The 16,693-nt window shown below is 38.4% G+C and overlaps 1 protein-coding gene across 11 annotated transcripts in view; it reads left to right on the forward strand.

Annotated features, from left to right (window-relative positions):
* pcm1 (pericentriolar material 1) overlaps positions 1-16,127 on the forward strand; it is a 137,966-nt gene extending 121,839 nt beyond the window's left edge. For 7 of the 11 annotated variants that reach the window (XM_078217806.1, XM_078217831.1, XM_078217848.1 and 4 more), the window contains 8 exons: positions 344-403; positions 1,058-1,205; positions 4,992-5,149; positions 7,805-7,877; positions 8,043-8,275; positions 12,413-12,508; positions 12,997-13,120; positions 14,017-16,126. In XM_078217806.1, coding sequence (XP_078073932.1) covers positions 344-403; positions 1,058-1,205; positions 4,992-5,149; positions 7,805-7,877; positions 8,043-8,275; positions 12,413-12,508; positions 12,997-13,120; positions 14,017-14,042 — 918 coding nt within the window. In that variant the 3' untranslated portion in view covers positions 14,043-16,126. Of the gene's footprint in view, positions 1-343; positions 404-1,057; positions 1,206-4,991; positions 5,150-7,804; positions 7,878-8,042; positions 8,276-12,412; positions 12,509-12,996; positions 13,121-14,016 lie in introns of all 11 variants that reach the window. The other 4 variants (XM_078217822.1, XM_078217841.1, XM_078217877.1 and 1 more) reach the window with 2 other exon arrangements.
* The last annotated feature ends 566 nt before the right edge of the window (positions 16,128-16,693 follow it).

Raw genomic sequence — 16,693 nt, forward strand, 5'->3', positions numbered from 1 at the left:
TATTTTGATGAACATTTTGTGTAGCTGTAATAAAAATTCTAAATGAGAATAGAAAATATTTTGCATTTGGTAGTAGATACTGTAGTAATTAGAATAGAGAATGTTCAAACCGAGAACACAACATCTGCAATGTCTAGTGGACTGCAGTGGATTATGTAGCCTAAAGGTAAGATTTTTTTTGGAAATATGAGACTGTTTTCTGTTGCTCGAATTTTAGCGCTAGCTATCCAAAGGAAGAATTAAGTGAATATTTTATAGATAACTAGCATTAAATGTTGTTAAATTGTTTTTGATGTGAAAGCTGTTTTTATAAAATATTGTTCCAAAAATCCTCTTTTTGCAGGAGAAACAACATTTTAAAGAGAATGGTTCTTCTGCAGAAGAGCTTGAAGATGAAGATAAAGTAAGTCTGATTGTTATAAAAGATAGTGGAAGGTCACTACAGGTTGAGTATCTTTTATCCAAAACCCTCAGGCCAATTGCATTCAGATTTAAGATAATTTTGGTTTTCAGATACCGCGTATAAGCCTAGGCCTGCTTACATTACAATGGTCAAAGCCCAGGCTACCTATAGTCTAAAATAAATAAAATGGCTAGAAAGATGTACCACTGAATAATAAATGCAGGACTATTCAGCAAGGTCGGCTCGGGTCACAGGTTTCGCAGGAAACTAAATGTTGATGAGGCTCAAAAAAGTGTGGTTTTCGGATGTGTTTGGTTTTCAGATGTATGGATAAAGGATACTCCACCTGTATAGATATCACCAGTTGTTTTTTTTTGTGAATTTTAATATTTTATCAAAGTAATCACTTACAGTATAGTTAGTGTTTTGAAAATTTTAGACAGGCTCATGAATTCCCTTCCAGTTGCCATGAGGTATTACACAAAATCGGTAGTTTATTTTACAGGTTTGGATTTCTTGTAACTTCTTTGTTTAAATTATTTCAGTAACTTTGACTAACACATTTCCAACCACTAATTTTCTTGGTGGCTTTTTGTGAGCTTTTTCATATTCAAGCTTTTGACATTGTTCTTCCACTAATTTTTGACTTTGTAGGACAAAGATGAAAGTGAGACAGTGATTGCAGATGATCACAAACCAAATGAAGCTAATGAAGTTGAACTAGTAATGAAAGGAGGTTTATCTGACAGAGAGGAGGATGATGTCGACAGTGAAGTATTGCCTGAAGAATGTGTCTCCATAAGTAAGAAATTTATCAACAGAATCTTAACTGTTAAGTAGGTAAAATATGTATTTTCCTTCATGTGTTGCACCTCTTTGTGTGAATAAGATATGACTGCCACCCTCCAGGAGAAATTATTGCGTGGCAAGATCTCTTATAGAAGAGATGTGCCATTTATGTCCAGTTGACCACCTCCTTTTCTACTAGCTGACTAAAATTTGATGCACCAGAGACCTGGAATTCAAAATTCCTGGAAGTGCAGAAATCAAGAGCAGAATTTGACACGAGATTCAGGTCAGCCAGGTTCTTGTTCCATGTAAAATGTTTCTATAAATTCGATGGGAGTTCTGCACAAACCTTGGGGGATTTCTGCGCACTGTGCCATCCAGTAGGCTGTTGTCAGATACTTGACAGGTTGCTGCTTGTATTTTTCTATGTTCAGTCTTTTAGTCCCATCTTTTTGAAATTATTTTTATTTCTCATTCAAAATCACTAGAATCATTCCTGGAGTTCGATGGGCCATTCTAGCTCCTATTGAAGGTCATCTTTCCTATTTATCAAATCACATAACAGCTGCTTATGCCTTCTATTGTTGTCATTTGAAAAGTGCAAAGAAAGTCTCCAAACTCAAGGACATGGCCTCACAATGACAAATCTCAGCAAGTTAATCAAGTTCCAATGCAGTACTGAATCAGTTCTCCTTCTTAAACTAGATAGTGAATTGAATGTTAGAAAAGAATATTCTGAATGTGTCATTTTTAGTAGATTATGGAAAATAAAGAATCCAGCTCTTATGAAACTGATTAGATCTGGGTGTCTTCAGTGCCACCATATCATTTACTGCAAAGCTCAAGCTTTTGAAATAACAGTATTGCAAAAATTCATGATTCATATGTTTTGGCATTTGAATTTTGAAATGTAAAATAAATCATAAAAACCTGGATTTGAGAAACTGATGCACACCCCTAAACTAATTGCAATTTAAAGGACGGTGTGTGCTTATTTAATAAGTCAGAGTTAAAATTTGGAAAACGCTAGGTGAATAATATGTGAACTCTTTGAGCCTTGATGGAGTGAGATGTCTACAGGTTTATTCATAAGGGATTTAAATTGTTCATGTGGGACCCAGCCCAAAGATAGATTTCAAAACAACTCAAACAAGGGAAGGTCTTAAAGTATCCGTACAATTTTCAGATCAAAGGATAGTTTTGGGAATTGAAGTTGATGATTGAAGCCTCTATCTGGGAATCCCAGGTGTGCCTCACTGTGGTCATAGAGTCATAGAATCTACGACACGGAGACAGGCCCTTTAGCCCAAACTAGTCCACGCCAACCAAAAAGCCCACCTAAGCTAACCCCATTTGCCTGCATTTGGCCCATATCCCTCTAAGCCTTTCCTGTCCATGTATCTGTCCAAATACCTTTCAAATGTTATCAATGTCCCTCTTCAACCACTTCCTCCAGCAGCTCATTCCACATATGTACCACCTTCTGTGTAAAAACAAAAAACCGGTCCTCCGGTTCCCATTAATTCTTTCCCCTCTTAACTTAAACTTATGCCCTCTAGTTCTCAATTCCCAACCCTGGGAAAAAGACTGAGTGCATTCTCCCTATCCATGCCTCTCATCTTAAACACCTCAATAAGATCACCGCTCAGTCTCCTACGTTCCAAAGAAAAAAATCCTAGCCTGTCCAATCTCTTCCTATAACTCAGTCTCTTGAGTCCTGGCAACATCGTTGTAAATCTCTTCTGCACTCTCTCTGGTTTAATAACATCTTTCCTAAAGCAAGGCGACCAAAACTGAACACAGTACTCCAGGTGTGGCCTCACCAATGTCCTGTATAGCTGCACACAACTTCCCAATTTCTATACTCGATGCCCTGACTGATGAAGGCCAGCATGCCAAAAGCCTCCTTCACTGCCCTATCTAGCTCTGACTCCACCTTTAGAGAACCGTGCACCTGAACTCCAAGGTCCCTCTGTTCCACGATGCTCCCTAAGATCCTACCATTCACCATGAAAGTCTTACTTTGATTTGACTTTCCAAAATGCAACACCTCACACTTATCTGGATTGAACTCCATTTGCCATTTCTTGGCTCACTTCCCCAGCTGATCAAGATAAAAGGTAAAGTCGCCATAGTTCTAAATGACCGGGGGAGAGCTCACTAGTGGTGGTTTAACCTGAGGATCACCACACCTCAGACAAGGGACATGGTTGAAAAGGCAGAGCCTTCATGAACAAGGCTCAGCCAGTACAGGAATTGAACCCATGCTGTTGGCGTTGCTCTGCATCACTAACCAGCTGTCCAGCCAACTGAGCTAAACCAACTCCAGAGATGGATTGCAGGAAGGCATCTTTTGTTTTGGGTTTACCTGTGTGTTTTCTCACAGAAATGGTTAGTCAGCTTAGAGTAGCTTTGAAACAAGCAGTGTTTACATCTGCAACTGGAATAGCTTGGAAGTGGGAGCTGTAGACCACTAAACAAGCTGACAATGAGGCCCATGCTTGAGCTACGATGTCCACATTCGTGAGGTGCTTAAGAGAAATTGAAGGGATACCTGGCTGAATGCTAGTGGAAGGACCCCAAGAACCGTAGAATCATAGAATCCCAACAGTGCAGAAGGAAGTCATTTTTGGCGCATCGAGTCTGCACCGACCACAATCTCACCCAGGCCCTATCCCCATAATCCCACTTTTTTACTCTGCCAGTCCCCCTGATACTAAGGGGAAATTTAGCATGGCCAGTCCACTAAACTGCACATCTTTGGAGTGTGGGAGAAAACTGGAGCACCTAGAGGAAACACGTGGACACAGGGAGAATGTGCAAACTCCACACAGACAGTCACCCAAGGCCAGAATTGAACCCGGGTCCCTAGTGCTGTGAGGCAGCAGTGCTAACCACTGTGCCACCGTGCCGCTTTCGGAGAATAGTAGGAACACTGAGGATATTCAAAGTGAACTTCTAAGAGCTGTCGCACATCTTGGTTTGGTCCAAGGGGAAGTGAAGGAACCTTCAAAATAATATATAGGGGAACTCTTAGGTGAAATTAAAAGCAGAATGGCAAGTGATCTGTTGAGATATTTGGGTAGAATATCTCCATTTTTATGAAATATATATTGTGTTAAATTAATAGTACTTGCTTTGTTTCATTCATGTACATTAGGACTCATGTATATGAACTCATGTTTAAAACATGAGTTCAGAGCCAGAATTTTCTGGCCATTCACGCCAGCAGGATTCTCTGGTCCCACTGTAGAGAATGGGGATTTGGCTGAGCACCAAATCTCTCTCCCACAGTTGGAAAATTCTGGCCCAGATTTCTTAAAATTTATGATTTGTTTTAAGATTATAAATGAATATGGGATTGAGCTAAGAAGTGCTTGGATGGATGCTCTTTTCAATATATATCTTGAGTATCCGCAAGAACTGAATATTAATTTAGAAATGGGTGATCGTGTTTCAGGGATCGTGAAGTTGCAATAAATGCTTTGGCTAAAATGAAAAATATGGAGGTGAATGAAGCGTTTTGAACTATGAAAAAGCATTTTGGGGGTTTAAGTGGGAAGTAGTGATTAAAAATGAAATCTTGGACCATTGAACTGTAGAAAGAAAATATATAGTTGAATACAACTTGAAGTGTCTAAAAATCCAGCCCAAGGACCTTTAAGACCTGAATGATTACTGCTGTTTGAGTTCATGGTTAGCTGCTTATAATGTAAATTCAAAGCACTGCAAAACATATTTTCTCAATTTATGAAAGGAAGATAAATCTTTTATTCTACTAATTTATTGTAACCATTAGGTCTGTCCAAGGCTGAAACTCAGGCCCTGACAAATTATGGTAGTGGGGAGGATGAGAATGAAGAAGATGAAATAGAGGATTTTGATGCTGGAACTATTGATGTGCAGACATCGCTTCAGGCCAATAATGAAATTGCTGATGAAAATGATCCTGAACAGGTAATGTTTTCAATTATGAATATATTGCCTTTGTTTTGCATTTTAGAGATAACTTAAAATGTTTTTCTTTTGAGCTATCTGTAAATTACTACTTGGATTTAGTGCTTTACATGTGGGAGAATGACTGTAGACGATATGAATTTGAATTAAAATTATTATTTTCTGTGATGGTTCAGTATTACTTTATCCTTTCTGTTTGGGATTTATTGGCTGAGGGTTAGAGCATAAGCCCAAGCTGATAAAGGTCAGCACCTTGCTGTCATTCCCACATGTCCGTCCTTGGCCTGCTACAGTGTTCCAGTGAAGCCTGCCACAAGCTGGACGAGCAGCATCTCATCTTACAGTTGGGCATGTTGCAGCCATCGGGACTCAATGTTGAGTTTGGCAATTTTCTCTTTCGTGTTAAACCTCTTTTTTTAATAGGCTCTGCATGTATTTCACCCCTCTCACACCAGGCCACATGTCTTTTGTTCTAATTGCTGCTACTTGTTGCAATCTCTTACAGCCCTAACACATTCTCCCTCCCTTCAGTTCTGACGAAGAGTCAAAGGACCCAAAGCGTTAACTCTACTTTCTCTCCTAATAGATGCTGCCAGACCTGCTGGACACCTCTGTTCTTCTTTGATAAGTTAGGTTGTATAAAATGTTGATTTAACACCTGCGCAAGTACTGGGTACAACTGTGGTCATTGTCCCTTAAGTGGGGGAAGGTGACTCAGTAAGAGCACAACAAAACATGCTAATATCTGATGGTGAGGTTATGGGAAGAAAGAATGTTTGTTGAGAGAAGACCTGATGGCTATCTTATAAACTTTTTCATGCTTCTCATGGTTAGATATACTAATCATTAATTAATTATTTAGCGCAACCATAAGCTCTGTATTCAGGAGTGCAGACCCAGGTTCAGATGTGGAAGATGAAGAGAGAGTTTGAATTGAACTACTTCATGTAGCCTTTGGAAGTATGGGAACAGATTGGCTGGGGAGATGGTGGAGTCTGATTGTACTAACAAGTTCAAGTGGGAGTTGAATAGTGTTTTGGCAAGATTGAGTATGAAAGATATGGTGTATTTTTAAAGTTTGAGACTGTTCAGATGGACTGCAGTGGTCCTCTATATTTCTATAAGTCTTTATTTACTTCTATTTGTTCTAATTGGAAGAAATTAATAGCAAAAAAGAACACATTCAAATAGCCTCTTTTTGATCACAGGATGTCCCAAAATGCTTTATATCCAATGAAGTACTTTTGAAGTATAATCACTGTTGTTTTACAAGAAATGTAGCATTCAAAATTGCACATAGGAAGCTCCCACTAACAACAGTGTGATAATAACCAGATATCTTTAGTCATGTTGGTTGAAGGATCAATATTGGTCAGCACTCTGGGGGATGCTTAAGTGATGGAGCCTTGGTTTAATATCCTGTTCAAAAAGCCTACAATAGCCCTTTGAGGCAAGAGTTCCAGATTTCCACTAATGTGTGAGAAAAAGTGCTTGCTGACATCACTCCTAATAAATGGCTTGACTCAAATTTTAAGGTTTTGCATCCTAGTTCTGCATTCCCCCGCCGGAGGAAATAATTTCTCTGTATCTATCCTTTTGAATCATTTTCATTTCAATATCTCATTTAAATCACTGCTCAAGCTTTCATACTGAAGGGAATATACGTTTTTGCAACCTTGAAACAAATTGCAGAACAATTGAAGAGACAGCCCCCAGTGTGGAATAAGGACTGTATTACTGCGTCGTGAAATGTGAACATCTCGATTACTATTTGGTTTTTAAGCGCCCAAAAGTAATTCAACAAATAACAAAGGCAGCAAATCAACTTCCACACTTTATCTGTGTAACCTGCCTGCACAACATTTTTGGATTCCACGCAATAGAAGAAACGCTTCTGAAATTCCAAAGCAATAGTCGCACATGACGAGGACTAACCTGTCTTTGTTACAGGAAGGCTAGAACCCACCCCAGTACATTGTGGGCTTGTATTAGGCAGTTGACCTTAAAAACATTCATGTAAAACACGATGCAATCGACACACTTACTAGAATTGACAATGCTGTAATGTAATATATTATTGCACTATCCAAACTCAATGTTGATCTTTTCATTACCACTAACTTTTGCTATAGAATGCAGATTATAATAAAATAAGTATTTTGTACTTGATCATTGTGTTTGCTAAGACAGCAACACTCTCTTTCTAGCCGTTTGTCTAATGGTTTCCTTTCTGTTGAATACAACCCTACCTGATGTACATACAGGTTGTTTGAACCAATTGCTAACAGGTTATTGAGATGATAAATGTCAAAGAACACCACAGTTACTACTTCTCAATGTTTTTACCCAAGGCATAGTCTGGATCAAACAACCTTTGATGCAAGAACTCATAGTAGCATGTTACCTTTTACATTGCAACAACCTCATGCCTTTGCACTACTCCTGCTGTGATGAAAGGCCAATGTTCAAAAGCCTAGGTATAGTATCAGCATCATTGAGGGGAAAATGCAGACTTTTTGAGAACACAATTTGAACCAATTCTTGTCTACATTACTGTTCTGTGTTAGAAATAGAAATAAAAATTATGGGAAAACATACCAATATTCTTACATTTTATGTGGTACTTATTGACGCTGAGAACTTTTTCCTTTATAGGATGTTCGTCCTGAACCCAGTAAGGATGATGTGGTTAGTCAATCCGTGAAAACAAATTTAATAGTCGCTTCAGGTAGAGTTTAACCCTTTGCTCTTTTTAAATGATGGATAATGGTATGCAACGATCTTTAGTTCATTGTTATTATCAAATTAAAAGGTGAAAACCCTAGACTCGATTATTGTCCGCTTGTGTACATAAAATAATTATGTTAAATGAACTTTTATATTCATTTTGTAGCTGAAAATGAAAATAGTCCAACTCCACATCTTTCCTCTGAGTCTTTACAAAATACTCAATTTGAAACTGCTAATGAAGACACTAAGAGTCCAAAGCGATCGTTACCTTTTTGTGAAAGTGCTAATGCTGGAGCAGCAATGCAAATGGAACTAGAAAATGACCTGCAAGGAACACCAGAAAGCTCATTGGCTGGCAGCCCTGACACAGACTCCCCTGTGTTAGTTAATGATTATGTAAGCACTGCTCCTCCAATATTGAAAATACTTTGTAATATATATTCTTCTGCATCGCCAAAGGTGTCTAAGTATGTTCCAGGGAAACTGTGTTGAATTAGCACAAGTGTGTGGCAGAGTGGCAGGAAGAAGAGGGTGATGTTCGAGGAGTATTTTTTGGACTGGAAGTTTGTGTCCAGTGGGGTCCCGCAGGGATCATTATTAGGGCCCTTGATGTTTGTGGTTTATATAAATGACTTAGACTTGAATGTAGGAGGTTTGATCAGCAAGTTTGCAGAAGATATGAAAATTGATAGGCTAGTATAGAGAGGAGGTATAGCTTTAGATTACAGGAGGATATAGACAGCTGGTCATATGGGTTGATCAGTGGCAAATAGAATAAGTGTGAGGTGATACACTTGGGCAGGAGAAACAAGATAAGGGACTACATGATGAACCATAGGACCCTGGGAAGCACCAAGAATCAGAGGGACCTTGGTGTGCATGTACACTGGTCCCTTAAGGCAGCAGGCCAGGTAGATAAAGTGGTTAAGAAGGCATGTGGTATTCTTGCCTTTATTGCCGAAGGCATAGAGGTGTAGAGCAGGGAGGTTATACTGGAACTGTATAAAACATTGGTTAGGACACAACTAGAGTATTGTGTGCAGTTCTGGATTCCACATATAGGAGCGATGTGATAGCACTGGAAAGGGTGCAGAGGAGACTTACCCAGATGTTGCCTCGGCTGGAGAGCTTTAGTTATGTAAAGAGATTAGATAAACTGGGGTTGTTTTCCTTGGAGAAGAGGAAACTGAGGGGGTAACACAATTGAGATGTACAAAATCATGAGGGACATAGATCGAGAAACAGGAAGAAACTTTTCCCCTTGGTGGAGGGATCAATGACTAGGGAGCATAGATTTAAGACAAGGGGCAGGAAATTTAAAAGGGCTGTGAGGAAAACCTTTTTCACCCAGAGGGTGGTGGTATTCTGGAATTCACTGCCTGAAAAGGTGGTGGAGGCAGAGACCCTTATAACATTTGGGAAGTGTTTAGATGTGCAGTTGTGATGCCAAGGCATACAAGGCTATGAGCTAAATGCTGGAAAATGGGATTAGAATAGTGGGTGGTTTGTCTTTGGTGCAAATGCAATGTGCTGAAGGGCCTTTTTCTGTGCTGTATATCTCTATACCTCCATTTCATTTTACATTGGTGGTGGCATGTTATGTTAGAATCATAAAATAGAATCCCTACAGTGCAGATGGTGGCTATTTGCCCATCGAGTCTGCACTGACAACAATTCCACCCAGCTCCTATCCCCTCGTATTGACCCTGCTAATCCCCCTAATTTACACATCTTGGGACACTAAGGGGCAATTTAGCATGGCCAGTCAACCTAACCGGCACATCTTTGGACTGTGGGAAGAAACTGGAGCAACCAGAGGAAATCCACGCAGACACGGGGAGAATGTGCAAACTCCGCAGATTGAATCATAGAATCCCTACAGTGCAGAAGAGACAGTTCGGCTCATTTTCAACTTGGAAGAAAACTGGAAAAAAGCGCTAGAAAGATTAGAATGTTTGATATTGTTTGCTTAATTTATCCTGTAAAGAGGCTAGTGGCAGGAACCAAAACTTAGATAAGAGGTCTGACACAGACGGACAAAAACAAACTGCTCCATCAGCATGTGTCCCAACATGTGTAAACTAGATGGGATTAGCCTTGGTAAATGTGTGGGATTATAGGGATAGGGCGGGGGAGAGGACCGGAGTAAAATACTCCGTCAGAGAGTTGGTGCAGACTCGGTTGGCCGAATGGCCGCTTCTGTATTGTAGGGATTCTATGATGTCAACACTGAGCGTGACAAACCTTCAGAAAGAGTTGTACTCTTTTGAACTATTCTTTTTGGACAAGGAAGGAAGGCGTACCTAAGTTATATGATAACCAGCAACCATTTAAAGAGAAAATAATATAGCAAAAATAAATGTATTGGCATACGAGGGGCAAGAGCACCATACGGAGTTTCTTCATTCAAGATGGCTTCCTAGCTGTGATTGTCGTGTGTATATTCTGTGGTGCTCACGTTTTCATAAAAACTAAATTAAGTTGCTCTGTAGTTTGGTTAGCATGTCTGCATCACCATTTGCCAATAATCAAATGCTACTAAATTTGATAACCCATTCACAATTACTAATCTCTGTGATTATTACAAAAAAGGTTGGTTACCAAAGCATGTTGCCAAATTAAGAAAAACGTGCCAGTAAGGAATGGGTGCAGTCTGCTATATTTTTTCAGTTCAAAAAGAACTAAGTAAGCTTAAAAAACGTATCATTTAAACGATGAGGCAGTGAAAGAATAAAAAAAAGTATTGTTTGTTTCACAGAGGGTATGTTACCTGGTTGGACACTTTGTTCCAGAAGGCAGTCACACCCCCCTTAGGTTAGCGTCATCTGATTTGGCCAGTGATCAGGACAGGAGGGTATTACTGCGAGACAGGCAAATAAGTGGTCGGAGGCTCAGTCCTTGTAATTGAGCAACCAGATCAAGGTTCTTGCAGCTTGACAAGAGCGAGCGCTGGATGAGCAAACTAACCATGGTATAGGAAATATTAAAGTGGGGAGAGTTAAAAGAAATGCCATGGTAGTCGAGGACAGTGTTGTCAGGAGGAGAGACACTTTTCTCTGCAGCCAAAAGCAAGAATCCAGAAGGCTGTGTTGTCTGCCTGGTGCCAGGGTTCGGAATATCTCATCAGGGCTGGAGATGAGTTTGCAGTGGGAGGATGACGATCCACCTGTCGTGGTCCATGTAGACACCAATGACATAGGTAGAACTAGGAAAGAGGTTCTGTTGAGGGAATATGAGGAGCCAGGCATTAAATTTAAAAAGCACAACTTCAGAGGTAATCTCTGGATTAGTATCTAAACCACATGCAAAGTCATGTGGGGTAAATAAGATCAGAGATGAATGCGTGGCTGAAAGACTAGTGTGGGTGAAATAGGTTCTGGCATATGGAGCACTGCCACTAGTACTGGAGAAACTGAGGGCTGTACCGTTGGGAAGGATTTTACCTGAACCGGGCTGGGGTCAGTGTTCTAGCGAATTATATCGCTAGCAAAGTAGAGGGATGAGGAAGGGATCATGTAAAGGAAGGTTGAGTAAATTAACGGGAAATCACAAGGCATCAGTGTAGTAATAAAGGTAATAATGATCAGAATATGACTGGAAGGGACAGTGGTTGCAAACTTTAGTGTGTACCAGGAGAGAAAACTAAAAAAACTGAAATGCCTGCAGCATTCGCACTAAGTGGATGAATTGTCAGCTCAGATAGAAATTAATATCTATGACCTGATCGCCATTTCAGAGATGTGTCTTTAATACAAAAGGATTTAAATATAGGAGTAATTATGTCTTATTGTAATTAATAAGAGCCTTGGTGAGACTACACCTGAGTATTGTGTGCAATTTTGGTCTCCTTATCTAACAAAAGATACACATACCATAGAAGGAACGCAACAAAGGTTCACCGGACTAATTACTGGATGGAGCGATTGCCCTATGAAGAACGATTAAATAGACTAGCCCTTTATTCTCGGGAGTTTAGAAGAACAAGAGGTGATTTCATTCAATCATACAAAATTCATACAGGGCTTGACAGGGTAGATACAGGAAGGATGCTTCCAGTGGCTGAGCTGGGGGGTAGGGTTTGAGGGGAGCGAAGGTCTAGAACCAAGGAACACAGTCTCAGAAGAAGGGGCCAGGCCATTTCGGACTGAGATGAGGAGCAATTCCTACATTCAGAGGGTGGTGAATCTTTGGAATTCTCTGCCTGAGAGGGCTGTGGAGGCTCAGCCATTGAGTGTATTCAACACTCAGATTTCTACATATTAAAATCATCAAGGGGTTAGGGCAGGAAAATGGTGTTAAAGTAGACGTTCAGCCATAGTCTCATTGAATGGCAGAGCAGACTTGAAGGGCTGAATGGCCAGCTCCTCCTTAGGTTATTATGTTTCCATTGGTCCAATTAAATTTCTGATTTGTATGAAATTGTTCACACTATTCCAATGTTCACAAATTCACTGTCTCATTTATTTGTGTCCAACTGTGTGTACCATTTTAACTAAAAAAAAACTTTGTAACACATTTCCCTACTCCTTTTAGCAGGAAGCTGGATCTGGCAATCTAAGCCAAAAGTCAGATGAAGATGACTTTGTTAAAGTGGAAAACCTACCCCCAAGTCTCTCGGTCCTTTCTGAGGTAATCTTTTATAATACAAAGATAAGACTGTTCACAGTGGTCCAAGTGTAATCTCTCACCAAGGTTCCTCAGAAGTTTAACACAGCTTCTCTTCTTTTTTCAATTCTGTCTCACTAGATATGAACCTCAGTATTTTGTTTGCTGTTCTTGTGGCCTTATTAACCTTGTTGCTACTTTTAGTGATTTTTGTGTTTGCAATTCAAATCCCTCTGATCCACAACCCATTTGAACACTTATTTCAGAGAATATGAGGCCTCCTTATTCTTTCTACCAAAATGTACCACCTCACACTTACCTATATTAAAATTCATTTGTCATGATATGTCCATTCTACAAGGTTATTAATGTCCTCTGTTAGTTACATTCCTAATTTGGTGCTGTCCATAAATTTAGAAATTGAACTTCTGGATCCTGAGATGACTGAACAAAAATATTAATTGGCAGTAATTCAAAAGCTTGCTCCTTCATTTATTTTCAAATAATCGCAGGAGGAATTAATGAGGAGAATTTCTGAAGAAGAGCAGAATAACAACTTAGCTTGTGTTCTGCTGAATCCAGATGTAGATGGAGCACAGGAGCTTGCAGGCAGCTCGGAAACTCTAAAAGAACCAGGTAAGTGGTGGATTACAGATACTTTGCAATTTTCTGCCATTTTTTAGTTTAATTACTTGTGTTCTAGATGATATAGGATTAAATATAGCTGCCTCCTCGGTTTATAAAATTGTTTAACCGTAACCTAACTTCTGACACTGCAACAGCGTAAAGATGCTATATATATAGGGAGCAGCAATTACAAAAATATCATGAGGATATACATTTATTGTAGGGTAACATTAATATTAAGCAGAGGCTAAAAGGTGTTACCCTTCATCATTTAAAACCCATGTTTTTAAAAAACAATGGAAATTTTTCAAATGAAATGACACTTTTCTGTGCCTTATCTCAGTTAATTATATTTCAACACAAAAGGAATAGTCTTCTTTCAGTTTCCTTGATCTGTTTTCAGTCAGTTGGAAGATTTACACAACTGCTCAATACCCTTGTGTAGAGCAGAATCTCAAAACTGAAGACAATGCTCAGGAAAGAAGGATGTGGGAAGGAGAGTCTAGCTAGGTGTTACCTTATGTGCAAAATACTCCCTTAGTTATTTTTGATAAAATGTAACAAAACTTTCTTATTCAGTTCTGTAACATCCATTTACCCTGAATTTGGGAGTTTTTCCTGGTGTAAATTCAATGTTATCAAAATGGAAAAACAGTTTGTGTCATTGACCCCTTGCTGTTCACTAGGGCTGCCTCTTTGGATCAGCTTATGAGTTGATTTGGAGCCATCATATGCCAGAAGAAAACACTTCCAGCTGGATAATGCTGCGTCATGTAGTGTTATTAATGTAGAAGCATTTCCATGGTTTGAAATGGAGGGGGTTTGGGGTGGAGGAAAAGGCATCAGCAATTTTTGTTACTTTTGTAAGCTATTATTAATAATAATCTTTTTCCCCTTTGTTTTAGAAAATGGTGGAGCCCGAAGTGCATGAAAGAATATTTATTGATCTTCATCACAGTCTTGTTCTGTTGGAATAAGTTAATTAAATTTATGGTTAAAAATGTTTCCTTTAAGTTAGCCTTTTGCTAGAATTGTTGTCCCTTTATATAGATTGGTTAAGTCTGACCAGTATTTCTTGGTCCACAGAGTATAAGCTGCAATACATCACAGTACTTTTAATAATTTTGTTTCGGAATAGTCTATGGCCTGAATTTTCATTTTTTACTGACAAAATAACATATATTACCCTGTTTTATAATAAAATAAATCCACTTTTTTAATGAACGGCTCTAGTCCCAACACTACTGTATTTTGTCATTCAGAAGGTAGTGATTTATTTAGTAAACTTCCCTCATCAGTACATTTTATCTACAGTGGGTAATTGCATTCTGGTTTCATATGCTATTGTTCTTTAAACTATATCAACTAACAACCTATTTCTGGAGAGATTTTCTTGCGCTTGTTCAATGTGGAGTATTTTTGTGACTCTCTACAATGTATGCAAGTGATATTATTTACCCATGTGCAATCTGTAAGAACTTACTGCTATCATCTGACTGCAAGCCAGTCTCATAAGCAAATACACGATAGCTTCAATATATTTGTTGTATTTGCCATGGATAATATGCTAGATTACCATGGGTTCATGGTACAATGGGTTTATCCATTGTAGCTAAACTGCTCCAACTGACTTGTGATGCCATCTAGTCAGTGGAATCTCTTCTAATCTACTAAACACAACTGTAGATCTGAAATATGTTAATGAAAGTTGAATATATAGTGAACTTGCCCTACTTTTGTTAATATGGCAACTCAGTTGCAAATTATAAAAACCCACAGCATTCATGCATTGCAGGTAAGAAGAGTTGGCATTGGTCTGACACTGAATCTCAAATCTGTTGTTTGTTCTCTGCTTTCATATTCTGGTATAGAATTGAATTATGTACAAACACAATAGAAGATTGGTATTTTAAAGAACTAAGGATATTGATTTGCCATTCCAGTAGTGTCATCTGCTTAAAATTCTCTTCTGTAAAGCTGCTTACTATTTTTATACATAAATCAGATTCACTGGATGCCACTCAACTGAATTTAAGCTTGCAAATAAGCAGTGACTATTAACATCAAACTTTACTGTCAAAAGCAAGATCTGAATTAGTTCCACAGCTTCTGAGGTGCTGTTGCAATGGAAAGCTCCATGTTCTGGTTAGTTTAAGAGCTGATCATTACTTCATGCAATTTTAAACAGATTTGTATCATTCACATGCATGCAAGCTTCACATGATTATTTCCATTTTCATAAGCGCTAATGACATACATATAACAATTTATATGTTTGCATTACAATACCAATGCAGTACTACGTTTTTAAAAAATGCAACAGATGCTTTTCCAGGCCTTAGTAAAAGAGCTCAAGCCTTCATAACAGGCATTCGTACTAGACTCATCTTGAAGATTTTGTAATGAATTTTCAATTTATTTGAGCCTAACACATTGTGTGCACAAAATTACCAATCAATTGTTATATCTTGAATGTAATCTAAATTAATTGAACTATTCTCTTTGGTACGTTATGCAACAATATGTAACTGAAAATATTACAAATGACTCAAACAAGCAGCATTTAATCTTTCATTCACAGTAACCATTATTAAATCCTTTAATTGTTTTCTAAGTTACTTACTAGAATGACTGTCTCTAACAATATGTTGGCTACAGCATGCTACAGTACAAAGGGAGGAGTTGATTTACTGACTCCTGTAGAAAAAGGCTTTTTGTGAAATTGGATACAGATTTGTCTTTGACACTACTTAGAATAGGTGCGCTGTTTCAGCTAGTGGCAGCAGAAACACATTTTTATAGAATTAGACAAGTAGGTTCTCTTTCAGTGCATTGCAGTTTTGCATCTTAAATGTTACTATGATTTGTGCATTTAATTTAAATTTGAACTTTTTGACAGGCATGTTTCTGTGTTGTGTGGTCAATCCTTAATCTGCATTTTTTAACGTATGATTTTAAAATGTTTACTATGCAATTTCAAAATAAAGTTACACTCTTCGTGTTTGTCATTACTGATATGAGATAATCAGAAAGATGATTGCTCATGCACTGTTGCACAATAGACTGACTTGAGATTATGCATGTTATTTGAAAACATGCTATGAAATATTGTATTGCTATGTGCCATGTGACTCTTCTAGTAAACTCAATACTTTGGTCATAAGGAATGTGAATAAGTGTGAAAGCACTGTGCCTCTGTGCAGAGAAACAATTCCAGGCTTCTTGATCATCATTCTCTGAATGTATCTACAGTTCAAGAAGACACCACTTTCTTGCGGGCAGATGGGATGGGTAGTTAATGCTAGGCTTTATGCTCATATCCCAAGAAGAAATATAAGATCATCCTTGTTGAAAAGTGTTTATGTCGAAATCTTAAGTAAGGACATTTTTAGGTAAGATTGTGAAGCAATACATAGTAAAGTAGATGCAATCTGGTCACTGTCTTGACCTGCATGTAAAGAATAATGATGACAAAGAAACTATTTTAGTTTAACAACTTCAGAAAATGAGAGTATAAAATGGATAGTGGGTTGAAGAAATATTTTGCCTGTCATTTGTTAACCATATATCCAAATAGAATCT

The sequence above is a fragment of the Mustelus asterias genome, chromosome 1 (genome assembly GCF_964213995.1).
Source record: "Mustelus asterias chromosome 1, sMusAst1.hap1.1, whole genome shotgun sequence".
Lineage (NCBI taxonomy): Eukaryota > Metazoa > Chordata > Chondrichthyes > Carcharhiniformes > Triakidae > Mustelus > Mustelus asterias.